General features: G+C 44.7%; 1 protein-coding gene across 3 annotated transcripts in view; it reads right to left on the reverse strand.

The window, feature by feature from the left end:
• LOC126470565 (uncharacterized) overlaps window positions 1-24,599 on the reverse strand; it is a 271,605-nt gene that overhangs the window by 163,488 nt on the left and 83,518 nt on the right. For all 3 annotated transcript variants that reach the window (XM_050098506.1, XM_050098504.1, XM_050098505.1), the window contains one exon: window positions 22,308-22,715. In XM_050098506.1, coding sequence (XP_049954463.1) covers window positions 22,308-22,715 — 408 coding nt within the window. The remainder of the gene's footprint in view (window positions 1-22,307; window positions 22,716-24,599) is intronic.

The following is a 24,599-nucleotide window of genomic DNA, read 5'->3' on the forward strand; positions in this document are numbered from 1 at the left end:
TAATGAGGATGCATTAATACCACATGATTTTAAATATGATCATTAAGACATAGGTAAGTTATAGAACTAGTAGAAAGGTTCATCAATTAATGTACAGTAATGTACAGTAAGTAAATGGTGTGTTGTTATACTGTTGCTGTTTAGGGAAGCATGAACTGATGATGCAAATATCTAATGGAACATCTGTCAGTATGTGACTACTTCGGAGAAGAGAGATTTTGTTGTGACTTCAGGGACTGATAGGACTGATAATGTTCAACGGGAGAATGTTAAAGAAGTGGTGCCAGGTGGACTTCATGGACTGATATTTTTTGTTGTCAAGGTGAGGAGCTGACAGTGTAAATCTGAGTATGTACATCGTATGCTTGGAAGAAGCTGACTGTAACTGGGAATGCACTTCACTGATGAAACACCCATTAGAAAAGCAAAAGGAGTCTTTCATAACCATATAATTACATTTATAGGGAATGGCCATAAATGCAAGGAAGAATGAATGTATTATAAGAGAAATTCATAATACTAAGAAACATCCCTCAAGTCTTGTGGAAATACAAATGGATTTGATGAACTGGTCGATTTTTTTTTTTTTTTTGGTTGGGTTTAAGGGCGCTCAACTGCTGAGGTCATTAGCGCCCAGTCACTGTTGTTAGAGCACATGGAATCTGTTAAAACTCAAGGGGATGGGGGGACACCAGAAGGACCTGACAAAGATGCAGATAAAATAAGTAAAAAGGTTAAATGTCTTTGGACAAGCCAGTTAAAGTTATAAAACGCAGAATACGAGCAGCTGCTCGAGCGTCATCAGCTAAAACATCCGGTAAAGTAGATGGCAGGGACAGGACAACACGAAATTGACTAAAACGGGGACACGACAATAAAACATGGCGCACTGTTAATTCCTGACCACAAGGGCACTGCGGGGCTGGGTCACCGGAGAGCAGGTAGCGGTGGCTAAACCGGCAATGCCCAATCCGCAACCTGGTCAGAAGGACCTCCTCGCGCCGAGATGGTCGGGAGGATGTTGTCCAAGCAGTTGGGAGCGGTTTTACTGCCCGGAGCTTGTTTCCTTGGAGGGATGACCAAGCATCCCACCACAACGACACAAGCCTCTTACATACATCCCCATGAACGTCAGATGACGGGACACAGTGGGAGGCTGGCCGAGGCAGGAGGACTGCAGCCTTGGCTGCAGCATCCGCAGCCTCATTCCCAGGCACTCCTACATGTCCGGGAACCCACAGAAAGCTGACAGAACCACCATTATCAGCGAAAGAATGGAGGGACTGCTGTATCCGTTGAATCAAGGGATGGACCGGATAGGGAGCTCCAAGGCTCTGAAGAGCACTGAGTGAGTCAGAGCAGAGTACGTACGATGAATGGCTGTGGCGGCGGGCATACTGAACGGCCTGATGGAGAGCAAAAAGCTCGGCCGTAAAGCTCGAACATTGGTCGAGGAGCCGGTATTTAAAGGTGGCGGCCCCGACGACAAAGGCACAGCCGACACCATCGTCAGTTTTGGAGCCATCGGTGTAAATAAAGGTGTGACCGGCAAGGCGAGCACGAAGTTCGACAAACCGTGAGCAATACACTGCAGCCGGAGTACCCTCCTTCGGGAGTGAGCTGAGGTCGAGATAAATATGAACCGGAGCCTGGAGCCAAGGTGGTGTCGGGCTCTCACCCTCTCTGAAGGTAGTAGGGAGGGCAAAATCCAATTGTTGAAGCAGACGACGGAAGCGGACTCCGGGGGGCAGCAGGACAGACACATACAACCCGTACTGACGGTCGAGAGAATCGGCGAAGAAGAACTTGTAAGAGGGGTGGTCGGGCATAGACAACAGCCGGCAGGCATACCGACACAGCAGTACGTCGTGCCGGTAGGTCAATGGTAATTCGGCAGCTTCAGCATAAAGACTCTCGACAGGACTAGTGTAGAAGGCTCCGGTCGCAAGACGTATCCCCCGATGGTGGATGGAGTTGAGCCGGCGTAAGAGGGATGGCCGAGCGGACGAGTAGACGAAGCTCCCATAATCCAGCTTCGACCGGACTATGGACCGATACAAGCGAAGCAGGACAGTGCGATCCGCTCCCCAAGATGAACCGCTAAGAACTCTGAGGACATTAAGGGAACGTGTACAACGGGCCGCCAAATAAGAGACATGTGGAGACCAACACAGTTTCCTGTCCAACGTGAGCCCTAGAAACTTAGTTGTGTCCACGAATGGGAGAACAACAGGACCGAGATGTAAGGATGGCGGAAGGAACGCTTTATATCGCCAAAAGTTGATACAAACCGTCTTCTCTTCAGAGAAGCGGAAGCCATTTGCCACGCTCCATGAGTAGAGGCTGTCTAGACAACGCTGAAGGCAGCGCTCCAGGAGGCACGTTCTCTGGGCACTGCAGTAGATCGCGAAGTCATCGACAAAGAGAGAGCCTGAGACATTAGGTGGAATGCAATCCATAATTGGATTGATCGCGATGGCAAAAAGGGCTACGCTCAAGACGGAGCCCTGAGGCACTCCGTTCTCCTGGAGGAAGACGTCGGAAAATACGGAACCCACACGTACCCTAAACTTTCGATCCGTTAAAAAGGAATCAATAAAAAGGGGCAGGCGACCGCGTAGGCCCCACCTGTGCATAGTGCGGAGGATACCTCCTCTCCAACAGGTATCATAAGCCTTCTCCAAGTCGAAGAACACGGCTACCGTTTGGCGCCTTCGCAAAAAGTTGTTCATGATGAATGTCGACAAGGTCACAAGGTGGTCAACAGCGGAGTGGCGGCGACGAAAGCTGCATTGGACATTAGTAAGTAGTCGTCGAGATTCAAGAATCCAGACTAACCGAGCATTAACCATGCGCTCCATCACCTTACAGACACAGCTTGTAAGAGAAATGGGGCGGTAACTAGAAGGAAGGTGTCTATCCTTCCCGGGTTTGGGCATAGGAACAACAACGGCGTCACGCCAACGCCTGGGGACTTGACCGTCGGTCCAGACGCGATTGTAGGTACGAAGAAGGAAGCTTTTGCCCGCCGGAGAAAGGTGTGCCAGCATCTGAACGTGAATGGCATCTGGCCCCGGAGCAGAGGTTCGGGACAGCGCAAGCGCACGTTCGAGTTCCCGCATAGTAAAGGGGGCATTATAAGTTTCTAGATTCAGCGAGTGGAAGGAAGGTCGCCGAGCCTCTTCTGCCTCTTTCCTGGGAAGGAAGGCAGGGTGGTAATGGGCGGAGCTTGAAACCTCCGCGAAAAAGCGGCCAAAGGCGTTGGAGACAGCCACAGGATCAACAAGGACCTCATTACCTGAGGTCAGGCCAGGTACCGAGGAGTGGGCCTTAATGCCCGACAGCCGGCGCAGGCTACCCCAAACGACGGAAGAGGGAGTAAAACTGTTAAAGGAGCTGGTGAAAGAGGCCCAACAAGCTTTTTTGCTGTCTTTGATGATTCTACGGCATTGCGCTCGGAGTCGTTTGTATTCAATACAATTCGCCAACGTAGGACGGCGGCGGAAGGTGCGTAAAGCACGTCGTCGAGCACGGATAGCGTCCCTACAAGCCTCGTTCCACCAGGGGACGGAAACGCGACGTGAAGAAGAAGTAGTACGAGGAATGGAACGTTCGGCAGCATTGATAATAACAGCCGTGAGGTATTCGACCTGACTGTCACAACTGGGAAAATCGTGGTCCGGAAAGGTCGCCAGGGAGGAGTAAAGTCCCCAGTCAGCTTTCAGTATGTTCCAGCTCGAAGGACATGGGGATGGGGTGTGGTGCAGGAGACGAACGACACAGGGGAAGTGGTCGCTCGAATAGGTGTCAGAAAGGACATACCACTCGAACCGACGGGCAAGAGTGGTAGAACGGATCGAGAGGTCCAAGTGGGAGTAGGTATGAGTAGAGTCCGAGAGGAAAGTCGGGGCGCCGGTATTGAGGCAGACAAGATTGCGATGGTTGAAGACATCCGCCAAGAGTGAGCCTCTTTGACAGGATGCAGGAGAGCTCCAAAGGGGATGATGGGCATTGAAGTCGCCAAACAATAAGAACGGCGGGGGAAGCTGAACGATCAGGTGCATCATGTCAGCCCGACTAACAGCAGATGACGGTGGAGTGTAGATGGTACAAACTGAAAAGGTAAAAGCAGAAAGAGTAATGCGGACAGCTATTGCTTGGAGTGGGGTGGTCAATGGGATGGGATGGTAATAGACATCGTCCCGAACGAGCAACATGACCCCACCATGAGCTGGGATACCGTCCACAGGGGTGAGGTCATACCGCTCCGAGGTATAGTGGGTAAAGGCAATACGGTCAGTCGGGCGCAACTTGGTTTCCTGGAGACCAAGGACGAGCGGACAGTGCAGGCGGAGGAGCAGTTGTAATTCCTCCCGATTAGATCGAATACCTCTTATGTTCCAATGAAACAACGCCATCGCTAGTCAAAAAGTTGGGGGAACGAGACGGGGGAAGAGCTGGTCACCTCGACGGCCGCGGAGGGCCAGGTTGCGAGGGAACAACGCTACAACCGACGGGAGGCGGATCCGGTTCCATCGACTCGTCGCCAGCTGCGGCCGCTGTCCCTGATTGTGTAGGAGGGGCCGCATCATTTGCCGACGAAAGGCCGGTGGAGCGCCTGGCAGCAGAGCGTCCCGGCGAAACTGAGGACGGCCGGGAGCAGCGACTCACGGATGAAGCGTCAGACGAAACGCGTCGGGGTGGAGAGGGGGATAGAGACTTCTTCTTGGAAGCCTTCTTGGAAGGCCGAGGAGGCACAGGGATAGTAGGCTGGACCCGAAGAAGGTCCTCACGCGCGGGGTCCGTTTTGGAACGCCGGACCTCGGAAGCTGGGGTCCGGAACGTCTCGCCGATGGACACCTGAGAAGAGGATCGCTTCTCAGGTGGTGTGGGTGGAGGAGGAGGAGGAAGGGTGGCCCCTGGGGCAGAGGGGGTGGGGGCCACGGGGGAGGAGGATTTGGAAGGGAGGGATTTGGGAGGCGGAGGCAAAGCCCCCTGATGGGCGGAGGAGGCGGAGGGGGGACAGGATAGGGGTGAGGATACCGCGGAAGGAGTGGACACAACTGAGGCAAACGAAGTGGTCAATGGCACGGGATGAAGGCGGTCATATTTCTTCCTGGCCTCAGAATAAGAGAGCTGATCCAAAGTTTTAATTTCTTGTATCTTCTTCTCCTTCTGATAGGCGGGGCAGTCTGAGGATCGAGGCGAGTGGACGCCAGGACAATTAATGCACCGAGGTGGTGGGGTGCATGTATGTTCCTCACGAAAAGGACGTCCACAATCGCCACAAAGGGGTTCAGCCTCACACCGTGACGACATGTGCCCAAAGCGCAAACACCTAAAACAGCGCATAGGAGGCGGGACGTAAGGTCGCACGTCGCACCGGTAGGACATCACCTTTACCTTCTCCGGGAGAACATCCCCCTCGAAGGCGAGGATAAAGGCCCCGGTGTCGATGCGACGGTCTTTGGAGCCGCGCTGGACTCGCCGGACGAAATGCACGCCGCGGCGCTCCAGGTTGGCCCTGAGCTCCTCATCAGATTGTAGCAGGAGGTCACGATGAAAAATAACCCCCTGCGTCCTATTTAGTGCCAGATGTGGGACAATGGATACAGGGATGTCCCCTAGGCGGTCGCACGCCTGGAGCACCGCCGACTGTGTGGCGGAGGTGGTCTTGATAAGAACGGACCCTGATCGCATCTTGCTGAGAGCCTCGATTTCCCCGAAGACATCCTCAATGTGCTGAACAAAGAACATGGGCTTGGAGGTGGCGAACGTCCCCCCATCGGTTCGAGAACAGACCAAATAGCGGGGGAAGTACTTCGCCCCAAGCCGGCGGGCCTGTCCCTCCTCCCATGGAGTGGCCAAGGGGGAAAGGGCAGGAGAACCAGAACTAGAAACAGTACCTTTTCTTTTGAAAGACTCGGCCGCGGAGCGACCTGATACGTGTTGACGTTTCATCTGCGAAACATCCGCCCCGATACCACCCACTCCGACCAGGGGCTCTACCCACGGGCGCCACCCAGCCGCAACAAGGGCCACCTGGCAGGATGACCATTGCCGGGACTCCTGATGCCCCAAGGAGACGGGCATCTACTCCTTGGCCGACGTGGGGAGGGTGCAGCTCAGGTATCGGCAATACGATCCCTGTGTTGTCAGGGGGCTACAACCTAGAGGGTACATGACGACCCCACCACAACGGGCTGGCTACCGTGCTGGATTTCTGGTGGCATGGAAAGTCCATCATGATCGCTGGTGCAGATGGAGATGCACTATGGGCGTAACTTGGACAACCCATCAGGCGTTTAGGCCCAATTTGAGGAATAGTGGGTATGGTTACAACGCCGGTGCAATGCTGAGTGCCAAGGTCTTAGTGCACTTAGGACCAGTGGTACACCATGTAAGGTGTCCTTCCCCAAAAGGCTCGTACTTCTGTAGAATTTTGAAAAATGGAGGTCAAACCCCAAGGGGGACCATCACATAGAAGGCCGAAACGGTTGAAACTCCTTTTAGTCGCCTCTTATGACAGGCAGGAATACCTCGGGCCTATTCTTACCCCGGACCCGCAGGGGGGGAACTGGTCGAGTTAAGGCACCAAAGTAGTGTAGCATGGGAGAGATTATTGCAGCTAAATTATATGGTGTGTAGAAATGGCCTATGTTCATTCCAGGGGAGGGCAGAAAGCAAGCAGTACCTCATCCTTAAGTGGTCAGCAGATGATCTGCAGCAGTGTCAGAAAACCAGTTACCAGATGTCTGTTGAGAGTGATCCAAACTCACGCATATACATGTGAAATGAAACAATGGAAAGTCCTTGCTGGAATATCAACAATTATGGAAAGACTAGGTTTCTACTCACCGTTGAGGTGACATAGAATTGTAGACAGCCACAATGAAAGGACTTTACACATTGAGCTTTCGGACAAAGCCTTTTTCAGAAAAGAGAGGAGGAAAAACACAAACATAAACACAAAACAAACACAAACACACACAAAAACCACTATCTTCAGCCGCTTTGGCCAGACTGCAATAATTGTGTTCAACAAAAGCAGCAATAGAGTGGGGCAGGGAAGGGAGAGGGATAGCAGGGTACAAGTAAGGGGAGAGAAGAGCATGCAAGGACTAGAAAACTACAGGACAAGGCTGCCAAATCAACATGTCACCTTTACAGAGAGTAGCAATCTCTCCTTTTCATAACTGTTGATATTCTAATGTGGACTTATCTGATTTTGCCTAACGACTTTTCCTCCATCACACAGCCTGTCATACTTTATTTTGTTACTACCTCTAAAGCATTACTCTATTCATCGTCTTTTCCTTCTTTCCTTCCCTGTGTTTTTCATTGCCTTCCAAATTGCGCGGGTTCTGACATCTGAGCCACACTATATCAATGGTCTCATCCACGACAACACATAGCTACATGACCACGCGGATTATCGGTGTAGTTCTCATACCTCAAATTCTCCTAGTCGGTAATTAAATTATTCCTATTAATCCCATTGCCACCTTCATCCTCGCATATTTTCATGTTGCCTGGATCCTCCCTTCCCCTCCTCCACCAGCTTTTCCGAACTGGACAGATGGGAGTCACCATCACAGCATGTTCTCTACTACCGAAATTATCCCAGCTTCAACCTACAATAGCCTACTGTCCCCAGATCTCACACCCAACAATTTCTGCTCTCCCTGTCTTGTATCCTCCTCTCAATTCATATCACCTCACCCTCCCTGTCTGCTGCTCTCTGCTGACACACCAACCAGTCTTTTCCCCTCACTGTTCCTCTCTATCCTGCACCCCCCCCCCCCCCCTCCACCTACCCGGGAAGCTGCACTTGGCAGCCTTGTTTTGCCACCTTCTAGTACCTGCATGCTGTGCCAGACAGTGGTCTTCTCTCCCCCACCTATACTCTGCAGAATAGTGTCCATGGGTTGTCCTCAGTATATGACCCAGTGATAATTATCACCAATCACTACGAGCATCTAGTGATACAGAATGCTTAGAGTTACAGGGCAGTGGGTTACTATCAAATGGTACAAGAGGGACATCTCATGGCAAATTTTTCGGCTTCCAACAACAATAACAGGTGCTATGGTCCGTAACCTAACATATCCACTACTGTGAGTGCCCAATAATCATTTGGAAATATTGCCAGCTAGGAAACTGACCTTCCTGTATAATATCTTGGCTCCTACTTTACTCAGTTCTTTGGTGGAGATAATAGATACAAATAAGGGGCTCATTAGTCTGGAGCAACATATTCAGCAGTATCATAATAGATATTGTGGTCTTCAGTCCAAAGAGTGGTTTGATACAGACAGCTCTCCACGCTACTCTATTTCGTGCAAGCCTCTTCATCTCTGAGTAACTACTGCAATCTACATCCTTATAAATCTGCTTAGTGTATTCATCTCTAGGTCTCCCTCTATGATTTTTACCCTATGCACTTCCCTCCAATACTAAACTGATGATACCTTGATGCCTCGAATGTGTCCTGCCAACTGATTTTTGTTTCTTCTCCCTGGATTTTAATGCCAACCCATTTTTGTTTCTTCTCCCTGGGTTTTAATTCCTACATATATTTTTGTTTTGCTTCCTTGACTACTTACTCAATATACAGATTGAATAACACGGGGATACACTTCAACCCTGTCTCACTCCCTTCTCAACCACCATTTTCCTTTCGTTCCCCTCAACTCTTATCTGCGATCCAGTTTCTGTACAAATTGTAAATAACCTTTCGCTCCCTATCACCTTCAGAATTTTAAGAAGAGTATTCCAGTCAACTTTGCCCTCAAGCTTTCTCTAAGTCTACAAATTCTATAAACGAAGGTATGCCTCTCCTCTTATCGCAATAGACAGCAACAAAAGAATCATGGTGTTAGGAATTTCATCTTCGAGTACAATCTTGATCCTAGTTCTCACTTGTACAACCTCTGTCTATGGAGGGGGACCGTCCATTCTCCCGAACTGCCCGTCTACCAAATGGAGGTTACACTTACAATTCAAGCAGTAACAAGTGACCAGACTATGTATGTTGCGAGTTGGGTTGGACTAGGTAAACTAAAATCACACGCACAGGGTGGAAATTGTACAATGTGTGTAATGTGATGTAAATAGTATCATATTATTTCTTAAGTGATTCACAGACCAAGCAGCAGTCCAAGCTTCAGTGAACTGAATTTTCTAAAGGGGAGAAGAATTTTCCACCAACACATCTCTAAACAGACTTTAGAACCAAAAACAGAATGAGCAACATAGCTGCCAATGAAAACCTGCTGTCAGGGCTTTTTTTTATGGTTTTAGGGTGCAAAACTGCTACTGTTATTAGCGCCCAGTCTGTGGCTTAGGAAAAGGTAAAAAAACCAAACTGGAAATCAGCAGTGATGGAAGCAAAACTCAAAAAAGTGGGGAAACTACAAAAATAGAGGGAAAGCTTAGGAAACCACTATAGAGGGGGGGGGGGGGGGGGGGTGTTTGTCCCCAAAAAGAGCTTCAAATGACTGACGTCATCTCAGTGACACTAATAAACTCGAGAATGTGATCGGCTGAGCGCGTGTCATCTGTTAAAATGGACGATGTATCAGGTGACAGCTGTAGACGGGCACGTAATGGAGTAAAATAAGGGCATTCCAGTAGAAGGTGTCTCACTGTCCACAGTTGAGAGCAATGGGGATAAAGCAGGGGAGGATTGCCGCTTAAAAGATGTCGATGGCTAAAAAGACAGTGCCCTATCCGGAGTCTAGTTAAAATTACCTCCTCCCGAAGACGAGTTCGGGAGGAAGAGGTCCAAGCACAGGTTAGAGCTTCCACGTCCCACAATTTATTATTGGGAAGTATAGACCAATGTGCATGCCATAAAAGAGCAACAGGACGACGTAAAACAATCTGTAGATCGGCGAAGGGAACCATGTGAACAGCAGGCTGAAGAAGAGAGACTGCAGCCTTGGCCGCTGTATCAGCCACCTCGTTTCCACGGATACCAATGTGTCTTGGGATCCATAGGAACGCCACAGAGATGCCCCCCAAGTGGAGCAAGTGGAGGCAGTCTTGAATCCGGTGGACCAGAGGGTGGACAGGGTAGAGAGCTTGGAGACTGAGAAGGAGAGGAGAGGAACTGGGTTTCTTATGAGCCTTCTTCAAAACAGCACGTTGAGATGAATCAATCGTTGTGAAGTCAGGGTACATAAAAAAATCTTCGCGAGTAAGCTCTTCTTTGGAAGTCCGGGTGTGTGATTTTGGGGCTTGTGATTTAGCAGAAGCCGATGAAGGGCAAGCCGTAGAGTGAGCAGGTGATAGTGGGGAGGTTTAACGGGCGATCTTTGCACTGGCCGATCTGACGACCGTGGCACTAAAGGTGAGATCACATGTCTGCGTGGCTGCCTCAGTAGGCCTAGGAGATGCAAGGACAGTGCTATATTTACCTGTGGGAGGCACAGTGGGCTTTCGACTGGCGAATAACTTACGAGCAGCAAATGTCGACACTTTTTCCTTCACTCTGATTTCCTGAATAAGCCGTTCATCTTTGAAAATGGGGCAATCTCTAGAGGAAGCAGTGTGGTCACCCATACAGTTGATGCAACGAGGGGATGGAGGTGGACAAGCACCCTAATGGGCACCCTTGCCACACGTAACACATTTGGCCGGATTGGAACACGACTGGCTGGTATGATTGAAGCGCTGACACCGATAACAAAGTGTAGGGTTAGGGATGTAAGGGCAAACTGAAATTATCTCATAGCCCGCTTTTATGTTCGATGGAAGTTGAACTCTGTCAAATGTCAAGAAAATAGTACAGGTTGGAACCAAGTCCTTGTCAACCCTTTTCATGACTCGAACAGCCGTTACGCCCTGGTCAGACAGGTAGTTTAGAATTTCCTCGACGGACAATCCGTCGAGGGAGCATGTATAAACCACCCCGCATGATGAATTTAAAGTGCAGTGTGCTTCCACCCGGACAGGGAAGGTGTGTAGCAGTGAAGTTTGCAGCAATTTTTGTGCCTGGAAGGCACTGACTGCTTCTAACAACAAGGTGCCATTTCATAATCGGGAACAAGACTTTACAGAACCTGCAATTGCGTCGACACCTTTCTGAATAATGAATGGGTTGACTGTGGAGAAGTCTTGACCTTCGTCCGACCGAGAAACAACAAGGAACAGTGGCATTGATGGAAGAATTGTCCGTGGCTGAGACTCATTTAACTTTCGCTTGTGAGCAGACATAGTAAAGGATGAGGAAACCATTGCAGAAGTATCCCCATGATTACTGTCGTCTCCAATGGCATGCTGTTTCCTTGCGTGGGCCCTCTCTGAGGGCACTGCTGCCTTAACCGATTGTTCACACCTCAGGTCACACCTCCCGAGAAACGAACAGAGGGACCAATCGGCACTTTCGGAAGGTACCAGCTGGAGTAATCACTCCCCACTGGGCCTGGCCGTTACCAGGGAGTATGTACGTGTCCTACCTGTCTACCAGGGGCAGGGAATTACGCGTTACCCCGTCACCGGCTACGCGTGGGTCAGCCTTCAGACATGCACAGGGAGGAACAAAGGAAAAGGGGGGGAAAGGGGGGCAAAAGGGGGGAAAGGGGGGGCAAAAGGGGGGAAAGGGGGGGCAAAAGGGGGGAAGGGGAGGAAAGGGGGGAAGGGGAGGAAAGGGGGGAAGGGGAGGAAAGGGGGGAGAAGGGGGAAAAGGGGGAAAAGGGGGAAAAGGGGGAAAAGGGGGAAAAGGGGGAAAAGGGGGGGAAAGGGGGGGGAAAGGGGGGAAAGGGGGGAAAGGGGGGAAAGGGGGGAAAGGGGGGGAAAGGGGGGAAAGGGGGGAAAGGGGGGGAAGGGGGGAAAGGGGGGGAAAGGGGGGAAAGGGGGGAAAGGGGGGGAAGGGGGGGAAGGGGGGGAAAGGGGGGAAAGGGGGGAAAGGGGGGAAAGGGGGGAAAGGGGGGGAAAGGGGGGAAAGGGGGGGAAAAGGGGGGAAAAGGGGGGAAAAGGGGGGAAAAGGGGGGGAAAGGGGGGAAAGGGGGGAAAGGGGGGAAAGGGGGGAAAGGGGGGAAAGGGGGTAGGGGAAGGAAAGGAAAGAAGAGGTCTCAAACACCGCAGCAGAGAAGAGCGTAAAGAGAAGAGGCAAGGAAAAGAGAAGTACAAAGAAAGGACAGAGACTTTCCAGCATAGAAAGCGAAGAAGAGAGACTGTCTTACAGTTACAAGTGTCTGTCTCGGGACGTAGGCACAAAACATACTCCCTGAGGGGGAGAAGGGGAAGGGTAGAGGCCGAGGTGGTGGTGGGGGGCGGGAGAGGTTGGGGGGGGGGGCAGGTTGGGGGGCGCAGGTTGGGGGGGAAGGATGTGGAAAAGGAAGGTATGCAGTCCAGAAAGGAAAGAGAGCTGCACTAGCTTGGGGTCCCGGCTCGTCACGCACATATCCACAAAAGAGTTGTGGACCCCCTGGGAGGGAGGGGGGGGGGGCTGTCAGGGCTGAAATCACACTGAGGGGGCACGGTACAAGACACCAGACCATTGCAGTGAGAAGCTGCACCATCACATGCTATGCACTGGTGTTGCACTGCTTCAGCCTCTACATGACCAGAAGCAGCACCTTTTCATAACAAACTGGGCCGAGTGACAATACAAGCTGGTTGCCTGGAGCTAGCAGCATTCAGTCTCCAGCTGCTACCTGACTTCACACCAGCCAAGGGTCCCATATGGGCCACTTCACATCTACAGCTGCATAATCTATTAACTGCTGCTCTATGGTCCACTGCTTGTCCCAATGCTACCAGCTTTCGAACAGCAGCCATTGAGTGGAAGCCACCTCCTGGATGACCTCATCTGGATGCTGGACATCTCCAAGAGGGCTATGGTTCGCAGTCCACAAACTGACACACCTTGTACCTGACTCACTGCCAGCACTGCTGGTAAATGGCACATACGTGCTTCACTGCCCAAGGAATGCTGACATGGCCCCACACACACACACACACACACACACACACACACACACACACACACACACACACACACACATAAAGGACACTGACACTGTTACTTCATGGTGGCCACTGGCCTGGCTGGTGTTCACAGACTACCTTGTGTTACACTGAAGTGGGCTCTGCTGGTAGGGGTCAACGCACAACATTGAGATGCCACAGTCGGTTATTGTACGAGTATCTTGTTAAATGAAGTATGATGATGATACTGCTGCATTTTTGATTCCAAGACCACTAAGGAACTGGTACTAAGCACCCACAGTCCTGCTCACAATCCTGATTCAAGCATCCTGTCACTAGCATTGCAAGCATCCCCCATGTAACACTCCGATGAATGCAAGACTTTATAGACTCATTAGTGATACTAGCCAATGAGTAAAGAACAGTAGAAGAAGGTTTTATGCTTCCTTTGAAAGAGTGGGCAAATTTTTGGTGCTTTTATGGTGGGTGCTCCTGTATCCAAGATAGCAGATGTATTTGGTGTTTCAAGAGGTACAGTACTGAAGCTTTATACCGCATACAGGGAAAGCAGAAAAACATCATCCACTAATAAAGTCACGACACGTACGAATGTGTGTAGATTGTGATGAATAATTATAGGACAAAAGCTGCAAAAGTCATAGCAGAACCGAGTGCCACACTTTGCGAATTCTGTCAGTACCAAAATACCATGATGGGAGATCCATTTAAGTAGAGCATTGATGGGCGAGCTGGAATTCCAAATTCACTTATCAGTCATGCCAATGTCCACAACAGGAAAATGTGATGCTGAAGCCTTAAAGCCTGGACTATGGAGCAATGGAAGAAAGACATTTGGTTGGATGAATCTTATTTCACACTATTTCCAATTTCTGACCATGTTTACGTCCCAAGAGTGAGTGATACACAGCAGGAGTTTGGTGATGATTTGGGCACAGATATCGTGGTATTCTACGGCTACCATGGTTACTCTGCAAGGTTGCCTTATTGCTGAGGATTATATGACGATTTTGGCTACTTAAGTCCATCCCATGATACAGTGTTTGCTCCCCAGTGGTGATGCTGTGTTTCAAAACGACAGGGGTCCTATTCACACAGCTCAGATCATCCAGGATTGGTTTTGTGAGCATTAGGCTGAACTGTCACATCCTCTCTGGCCACAACCGTCACCAAATCTCAATATTATTGACTTCTTTGTGGTCTACTTTGGGGAGAAGGGTGCATATCGCTGTCCACCCCCGACATTGATACCTAAACTTGCCACTGTTTTGCAGGAAGAAATGTACAGGGTCATTCCATGTCAAATCACCCTGATGGTCTGAGATTTTCATGAAACTTTGTACATTTGATTATACTCATAAGAACTTCTGCAATTTTTATTTGTTCTCTAATTACAATGTTACATACTGCAGTTTTAATAAAGTAATGTTCTACAGGGTGTATACGTGGACAAGGAAAAAAAATTCCCAGATTTTTCCCGGATTTCCCAGTTAACAATACACTTTCTCCCGGGTGACAGTATATTTTCCCTTATCAATTCTTTGAATAGTTATGGATTTATATAAGGATGTACAATTTCCCGGCACAAGACACGTTTTGGAAATATCTTTGATGTGCAGCAACATGTACGCTGCGTATTTTCGTATTACGAAAGTATACATTGGAATTCCACCAAACACCACATGTTACTTTCCGAATCATTGAAATTGACATTTTGATGCGCTTTTGTAAGCCATTCGTAGCTCATGTCACGTGATCTCGCCAGCCGATGACAGCGGATATTCAGAGCACAGGACACGTGATGTAGTCAGCCAACAGCAACATCACTGTTAAGTAGCACGAACACACAAACACGGAAAGTTAATAGTTTAAATTAATATACATAGTGTTGCTACAAGAAAAGAAAAGCTTTCACATATAATATTGGTCTCAAGCTGCAAGAGAAGCTAAGCTTTCGCATATACTGTTGATCTTTTTCGCGCGTGTTACACTTTAAGATATATCACACAAATGTGCCAGTAAAATTTTTAATAATGACATAAATGTCTGATCTTCAGGGTTCGAAATTCTTCTAAATGGCTCGTCATCAAAGAGTTGATTTTTAAATGAGAGTCAAATGCTCTGTGATTTAATAAATTCATGCTACATTCCTGCACATAGTTCAACTTACGTAAAAGGATATTTACTTTGAAAGTAACGCTTTTTAAACCACTGCTCGCAATTTTTTCCCGCGACCTGTTAGAAATAGGTTCGTTTCAGCAGTTGCCAGAGAGCGCAGATAACAAGCGACACCGCACTTTGGTACCTATCATGACATAGGAAACCTGTATGTACATACGTGTAAAACATTGAATGATCATACATTATGTCATAAAAGAAACAAGACATCAGAGGATACTGCAAGAGCATCGGAATTTCGTGAACCATATAATTAAATGTGCACATTTAAAGTGCATACTTAAAGGGCACATTCGTAAGTACAGATTCCCAATGAAGTAGACCGCGACCTGATATTAAGCTTTTCAGTGTGGTTTTCGGGATGTAAATTTTCTTGGAGCACCAGTACTGTATTATATCATGTTTGGTTCTTTACTGTGGCATAATGCCATACGAGCATGAAAATGTGCACTTGAAATGCAGCGAACAGTTGAAACTAGCCAGTACTGTGGAATTAAACATTTCGTTTAAGATACATTGACTGCCTCTGCGGAGAAGGTTAACAAAAATTTCTTTAGCAAACAGACAAAAACAACTTCATTGTTCCGCAAGGCGATAATGCTTGACTGTCAGAAAGGTGGAAATAAAATAATTAATCCGTAATTATGTGAATGTGTTTTAATTCACCTGATACCTCCTGGCCACAGATATCCGTTTTGTTTTCATTTGACGTGAGAGTAAACGAAGGGGAAACAGCAAAATCACTAAATGTAAACACGTGGAGGCTACCCACTATAACTCAGACTGCTCTGTGCATCAGCCCCGGATCTACGACATATGGGGGGGGGAAAAAAAAAAAAAATTCAAAATCTGTTCATCTTGTAGCGCACATCTTTCTGAAAAGTCTGAAACATAAAACATATGTATTTGAGGAAATGTACGACATATTATTTGGTCTTAAGTATGCCAAAGTGCAGTGCCACGCCTCTTCATAAAGCATTTTTCTACCGCACGTCCAAACTATATTCAGGAGGGTGGAAATTGAAATGTCTTATGGTGCTTCTCCTGCTCCCAGTCGGCCGGTTTGCCAGCCCGCACCTCTTAAAATAGCGGATGTGATTATATGTAATCAAGAGAACAAGAACTCTTCAGAAAATCTGAACTCTTTATTGCCTATTAGTTAATAACTTGCTGTTTTGTGTGACATAAAATTAAATATAGGATATATAAAACCAATACTGACAAGAGATAAGCAAGAAATTACACGTTTCTTCAAACCTTAGCTCCTAGCATTTTTTCTCTCTAATCTTGCTACAGCTTTACATGGCGTGTTTTTCTTTCTGCAAAAGAATCTATTACCTCATCAAAGTTTGTCAAACAGTTTGCTACATGAAAAATCGAAATGATGTTATCTAATACTGAAAAAGCTGTTAATACAACTAATACCCAAGACTGGTGTGGTTTATTGATCTGATAACGTCTATTTTATCACTGTCTGCTGGATAAAACAAAGTAGGCCTTTTTAATATGGCAGCAATTTTGTAACAGACCAAATAAACGAGACTCTCTTGGCACAAATGGCCATTTTTATAACACGACATAATATAATCCATGAAGTACCAATATCAAATGCCTATTAGGCCTACTACAAGCAAAAAGCTTTATGTTAGGAAACAGTTTCACATTTCATTCATACGCACCAGCTTCTCAAGCATGAGATTGAAAAGTAGTATTATGAAATTTTTATATAAATTTGGAATCATCTTATACTTCCATAATTTGTGTGATGTACCCATTTCTTCTTCTTCCTCGTTCTAACAAACAATCTTGTCATCACCAATTCTGTAGCTATTGCTGCCACTGTCAAAATTTGTTCGCCAATTAACTTCACTAACCTTGCCAGAATCACAGGTTTAGTTATCCCGCGATTATTTTCCAGTTAGGCATTATTACGTGTTCGAACATGTTTTCCGCGTTACTTCCACAATAGAACTTATGCGGCTGCTACCTAGGGACTGTACTACTTGGTCCTTACTAGTGTAGCGATCTGGCCAAAAATTTTCTGTCAAAATTTCATTTCTTGGATACACTGAGAAGATAATACGTAATCTTTCTCACCTGTTATTCCTGTCAGTCGTTTATTTCCATTCTGGTAGTCTGAATCTATGGTTTTGCTAGTAATTATAACAATGCCGATCATTCGCAAACCCAATCAACCACATAAACAGACAGCGATTGGCATTCAACCGTTCGCCTTTACTCCCTCAAGCTTGTGTAGCCCCGTCCCCTTTTGTCTGCGGAAAGTTTATTTCTAGATGGGACGAGGATTTTTCTGACAGACATCACGTACGCTATGCATGCATTCATTCAAAAGTCACCTTATGATTCATTCAGAAATCAACTTAAAATGTGTTCAATAATCAACAGGGAAGCGTTTAAAAATCATATGAATAATCGATAGAAAAACGTGCGCTGAATGCTAAGCGCTTTATGAAACAAGTTTTTTTTCCTCAAGAATATGAATTTGGCGCGCCCCCCCCCCCCCCCTTCCCCAGTAACATCTAGCTGCTTGCTGCGACTGCTTGCAACAGCCAACAGCCACATTCCTGCGGCCAGAAGCTGGAGAATCTACTACTGAAATGTGACTCAACTGCGCATGCGCATAAGCCCGCGCGTAACTGCTAAAACAAATCGAATGTAAACAGTTGCGACTTCACGCTCATTGGAGGCAATTTGTTGTTATGAAGCACTGAAAAGTCTTCCTAAATCCTTTGACACATTTTCAGTTGGCAGACGCTTGCATGAGCACTGTGTGTCAATGTATATGGCGCACTTCCATTGCAATTTAAGTTATTTTTGTTTTTTTTCTCTCGTTTATGGTTTATTGTTGACGTATTATTGTGCAGTAGCGGGATACAGTAATATCCTTTGTTAGTGTATCGGTTCTTACCAGTCAAATTACAAAAATTTAACTGAAAAAACTACAACAATGAAAAATTCCCGGAATTCTAAAATTATCCCGGGTTTTTCCCGGTTTTCTCCCGGATGAAAAAATTCCCGGGTTTTTCCCGGATCTCCCGGTTGTCCCGGGTCGTATACACCCTGTTCTAGTAATTTGGCTCTGCAAGGATATCCAAGCAAAATTTTACTTCTTTACAAAAATTTTTATAACTCAGGCTTTTCTGAAGCTTTTGACTTGGATTTTTTCAGAAATTAAGAGAGGCGTCCAGTTAACAGATGGTTCAAATGGCTCTGAACATTATGGGACTTAACATCTGAGGTCATCAGTCCCCTAGAACTTAGAACTACTTAAACCTAACTAACCTAAGGACATCATACACATCCATGCCCGAGGCAGGATTTGAACCTGCGACCGTAGCAGTCGCACGGTTCCGGGGAAGCGCCTAGAACCGCTACGCCACCACGGCCGGGAGTTAACAGATACACAATGATTTAAGTAGTAAAGTTACAAAGGAAATTGTAAAAAAATATTAATGTATGTTACTTTTCAATTTCTGGACAAATTAAACAGGTGTTGAAAAATGTATGTATCACATTTCTCCAGTGTGCTGGGAACCTAGTTTCGGTCTTAAATAATTCCCAGGATTGTATGTTTTGTAATAAAATAAAAATATTAATGGGGTTTCTATGAATCAACACACAAATAGATCTGAAATCAAAAAACTATTTACAGCAATCAAAGAAGGGTCAAACTTCAAGTATGTTCATCCAGGCCTGACACCCACTGCCCTATATTTTCATGCAACTTTTTCAACAGTTAGATTTGCCACAGTAATAACCAGTGTAAAATCACTTCCATATAGTCTATGGCAGAAAAATAAAAATGGTAAGTTTTCAAAAAGCATACATAAATACTGTGGCTGAAGCTTTCCAGTTTGGTTGCATTACTTGGGAGGGGGAGTAGCTTGGCTTACTTTTCCATCACTGTCAGATTTTTCCATATACTAGAAAAAGAATGTATCTTCATGGGAAAGAATATTTAGTAACTCTGTTTGACTTCTGGGAACATAGAAAATCAACTTGACCTATTATAGCTCAAACAGTGATTTATTAAATATGCAAAATACTTTCGGACAAAGCTGTTATCAAGACTTTTTATTGATAATCAAATATGATAAACGAAAGACAGCACGAGTTTTTACAGACATGGGATTTTAATTTATGTCTAAAAGTTATTCATATCATTGTTCAGAAGGTCATTTAAAATACATTATGTAGACATATAAGCTTTAGTACGTGTTTCACATTTTGTTAAAATTATAAAAGTAGAGAGCCAAAACTTATAATTTTAATTGAAGAATCTGCATTACTAATATTTATCTTTATTTATGGGTATCAAATGAGCACATTTAAACAACAATTATTCTATGTTGACAAATGTATAAATTTAAAATATACATGTTCAGCAGTGAAGATATTTTGAGTTTTCAATTGAAAGTTGAAACACCATCTCTATTTTTAATCCACTGTGACAAACTGGATTTTGTTAACATCATATCTTTTTGATTAAAGTAATACGTTCTTCCTAATGTGGTTGACTCTGGTACACCAGCAGTACATAAAATGTCTTCCAAAGACACAAGAGTCTTCCTTCTCACCCAGAATGAGTCCAAGGGGGGTGGAAAAAGATTATTTCAGCATCTCGTCCATCATATAGCTTCCTGATAAAAGCAAAGTACTATCTGTCATCATAAACGGCTGCTATAAAAGAGTTGTTGAGGAAGGATGAGTGTCCATTGAGAGACAGTTTCATTGAATGAGAAAATCAAGGAAGGCTTTACAGAACAAGTTATTCTTGTAAGTTCTAATGAACAACAGGAAAGTGGTTAGAAACTGTCAAAATTCCTGGTACCAGGTATTGTGTGGGTTGCCAAAAATCTCTTCTCTAAGCTCTTGTGTAGGTTATCTGCATTGATTTTCTCTAACAAGTGGGAAAAAATAAAAATAAATTAAAAAGTCAATATTAGCCTTGAAAAAACTATGAAAACCAAATGTTGTTAGTATTTGTATATAGTCCTCTGAGGACTATCTTCTCTCATCATATGTTTTACTGACCCTCCCAATGTGTTCACACAAGTTTTTGAGGCTCTTTCTATTTTGATATAGTGCAGTGCATTCTTCAGTGAATTAATGCAGTTTCTTGACTCGCGGGTAGTATTTAGTCAAAAACTTAACCATTTCTTTCAGAGCAGCATTTTCAAATCCTACATCATGCTCCATATCATCACCTGTGAACCAATAGTTTACTATTACCAATTTATTTTCCTCATTTATCACACCACAAAGAGTATGGATCGCACAGCCATTTCTTGTCCAGTGGTGACTCTGAATTTTCTTCTACCTTCCAAACTTCACAGAAGAGGACTGCTACTTCTGCAAGGTTCGCAGAAGAGCATCTGTGAAGTTTGGAAGGTAGGAGCAGAGGTACTGACAGAACTGAAGCTGTGAGGATGGGTTGTGAGTCATGCTTGGGTAACTCAGATGGTAGTGTGTATGCCTGTGAACGGCAAAGGTCCCAAGTTTAAGTCTCAATCCAGCACACAGTTTTAGTCTGCCAGGAAGTTTCAATTGACCAGATGTCCATTTCTGTTTTCAATTTCTTCTCCTGTTGAACCACATACTCATTAACGTCAAATATTGCATTTTTCTCTCTTCTTTGACCAAGAGAGAGGTGCTTAAGTTGAAACTTTATTTTTTTTTCCCCAGATGATCTTACACTAGCCCCTTTCTCTTTCATTAACTCTACCACTGCATCAAAATCTTTGGCTTTCTTAACAATTTCATCATCCATTTTATCCTCCCTACTATCAGAAATTTTAACACTGTAATCTAATGCCTGGTAATCTTTTTTTCCAAAACGTGGTTCACTTTTTCAACCTTCCATTTGCCACCTAACATCTTGCTGTGATTTGGGATGGAATGAAGTTTGAAGAGAGAGCATCCCAAATCATCTCAAATTTTATTTGCATCCTCAATACCTTTAAGTTTTAGTCTCATAAAATGTCACCTCCGGGTCACCTGCTTCACTTTCATTTGTCACTGATTTCAGCTTTTTGTTTACAAATCTTACAAAACGTATTCCACAGTTTTTTGCTTGAGTTCTACACAGTTTCTCTTAGCACTTAATGATTTAGACAAAGCCAAGATTATTGACATCAAGAATTTTTTAACACTGTGTGTGTGTGTGTGTGTGTGTGTGTGTGTGTGTGTGTGTGTGTGTGTGTGTGTGTGTGAGAGAGAGAGAGAGAGAGAGAGAGAGAGAGAGAGAGAGAGAGAGAGAGAAGGTAACTTAGCAGCATGGACAAGAAACTACCAGATTATGAGAGGGAACACAAGGATTTGCTTCACTGTTACAAAAATCTGTCAACATTTGAAATATTTTCCGTCTTTGCACATTAGCAGATTGTGACACCGTACTGCAAAAATATAAAGAAATAAAGAGAAAATGTCACAATTATGTAAGTAGTGTTTAAGGATAAAGAGTGATGAAGTAGACATCAGACTAAAGAAACCTTACTATGCAGGACAGTGGTAACGATACCTGCACAAATAGTAATGGTGCTAAGATTGATGCTGCAGTGTGTGAACACAAAGTGAAAACCTGTACCTTCACAGTCAACAGCAACAGAAAGAATCACTACACCACAAAAGTATCAGAATGCATTGAAGTTTGTAGCATATGTTACACTTCTTAATGCAAGGACTTTCAGTTACCAATTTTTGAAGTTCAAAGAAAGTGTGTTTAAAGCAGTATCTAAACAAACCACTTCCAGACTTCTATTAAACCACAAAAAAATGGCTCTCACTACTTTATGGATAACTGTGATGAGAAAGATAATAAAATTATAATAAAAACACATCCCTTCAACAGAAAATAAGAATAGCAGTAGTCAGTGCCAACAAAATTGGCTACGCTTTAAGACCTTATAGCTCTGAGTCCCAGTTATTATTCTATTAGACAGTAATCAAAAGTGTGAAAAATTAAACTAAGAGTTCGAGAAGAACAAGTTTCACAATATGTGTTATATATATTTCAATTCACCTCCCTCTTCCCCACAAGCTAACAACAAAACACAGAAAGGATGTGAGTGCATTTACTTCTAAAACTACTCAAGAGGAAGTTTCTGACAGAAATATACCATCCTAGCTGATACTACCATCAAAGTGATACTCACTTTCAACGTCATCTGGCTGAAAAGAGTTGCTCAAATGTACATCAACAGTCATATCCTCAAACGTAGCCACAGACGTTTGGTTGTCTCCATCTGATGTGTCTGCTGACATTAACTTCTCATCACAGATAATACCACCATCATTTGCATCCATATCTCCATTTACCCTCTTAGTTACAATGTCAAGAGTTCCAGTTCGTAATGGTGTGTGCCTGCTGTCCATTACAAGTCTTTCAGTAACATTCCAGTTCTTCATCAAGTATTCACAATGTGAATCTTGACTTTTATTGTCATCTAAAGATTTTCCTGGTCTTCCTGTCACAAATTCCTGCATTTGGGTTTCAGATTGTTGTAATGAAGATGCTGGAGTAATCTCTCCTGACAATTCAATGTCACTTACCAACTCAAAACCTGTAAATACAAACACAAAAATAAGAATTATTTAATACACGCAATTAATCTCAGCAAACTGAATGCAAGAATAGTCAAAAATGACAATTCTAAATTATAAAGAAACACAATAAGTATGTACTTTTCATCTGAGAAGTCAGACTATGAATCTATCTACACTAATCAATCGCTAGTATCCAAGCATTTGTGTACAGTGAATAAATTTGTATCTGCATCTCTCTTACATTTCACCTCTACATCTACATCCATACTCCGCAAGCCACCTGACGGTGTGTGGCGGATGGTACTTTGAGTACCTCTATCGGTTCTCCCTTCTATTCCAGTCTCGTATTGTTCGTGGAACTTGCTATGGTGTGACTGTGTGACTGAAGGTAAGGGAGCAACCAGAGACATGCTATGTATGATTATTTTTTCACTTCTTGCTTATGAACCATTCTAGATGTGAAATACTCCTCCAGTTACACTAGATTTTTAACTACGCAACATCAACATTGTGTAAGTAATACCTCATAGGTATCTTAGGATTTAGGCTATTACAAAAATTTAACCAACATGTTGCAGAATCAGTTAATTCCAAAATGTTTGGTAATGAGAAAAATGCCAAGTTGCACTACGGATTGCAGTCCACGTTAAACTGGCTGTGTAGGGGCGGAGGAAGACGGCATACCACCACCAAGGGGAACCCATGTCTAGTAACGCAATGCAGTGTTCACACCAACATTAGGGCTGATGACAGCTTTACCTAATAATTAACATGGATCCCAAAAATTACTTTTAGATACCTCTTATTATCTCTAATCTTATTTACATTAATATTAAAAAAGACACCAGCTGAGTTACTCTGATACATCATGTGAGGGCATCTGGCAGAGCATAATAACATTGTTAAAGTGAACATTATTAGTTGCAACAGAGCTGACAAGAATCAGCAAGTGTTTTTGCTATTAATTATGGGACCTTATAAATATATTAAATACCTTTGGGCATTATGGTAATGTGTGCACTAGATTTTGCTCATTCAAATATGTGATTCAAATACAAACTGTAGGGGATAACTGGGACTTGGTGGTGCTTATTACAGATGGTGTCACCCTTACCGTGGCATACATGTCAGTACCTGGTGTATTAACTTATAAGACAATACAGAGTGCACAATGAAATCAGCTTGGGGGTCAGGCCATTCAGCATCTATTTCATTAACTTCTTAAGTTGCTAGTCATTCATCCCCTGGAGGACAGCAGTACGACAAGTACTGCCACCTGTGGATAATGTTGGGCAACAAAGTGAAACACTTCCTCAAACACCCTGTCACTGTTGTAGTTTAGTGGCTGAGAGTGTACACATATCTACGCAAAGGTTTGGAGTTAGATATTTGATTATTCCAATGACACTTACTGGTATTTGCAACTTTGGAAATGATTTGCGAATGTGAATATTACAACTTGCGCCTTGAATTTAAGGGACAGGCACAATGCAAAAACTTACCATTTTGAAAATGTACAAGTTTTAGTTAAGCTAGGTGGCACTGAAAATGTATACCTGGGTTGAGGGCAGATTTACACCATTAAATGTTTTATTATTATTATTATTATTATTATTATTATTATTATTATTATTATTTCTTTCCTTTCTCAGACATTATGTCTGGTTAAAAATGGAAAGTGACGCGGACCTTGATCAAGCGTGACTCCCTTTTAACTGTACGGTATGTGTTACATTGCATTCAGGAACTTTCGGGTAATTGAACATGTATCAATAATTACAGATTTATGTAGTTGTATATATACGTTTGGATGTAGCTGTATTGTGTTGATGTACTGGTGAATATTGTGTGGTATGACTCCTGCAGTTGGTAGTATAATTGGTATAATGTCAACTTTATCC

The sequence above is a fragment of the Schistocerca serialis genome, chromosome 3, assembly GCF_023864345.2.
Source record: "Schistocerca serialis cubense isolate TAMUIC-IGC-003099 chromosome 3, iqSchSeri2.2, whole genome shotgun sequence".
Lineage (NCBI taxonomy): Eukaryota > Metazoa > Arthropoda > Insecta > Orthoptera > Acrididae > Schistocerca > Schistocerca serialis.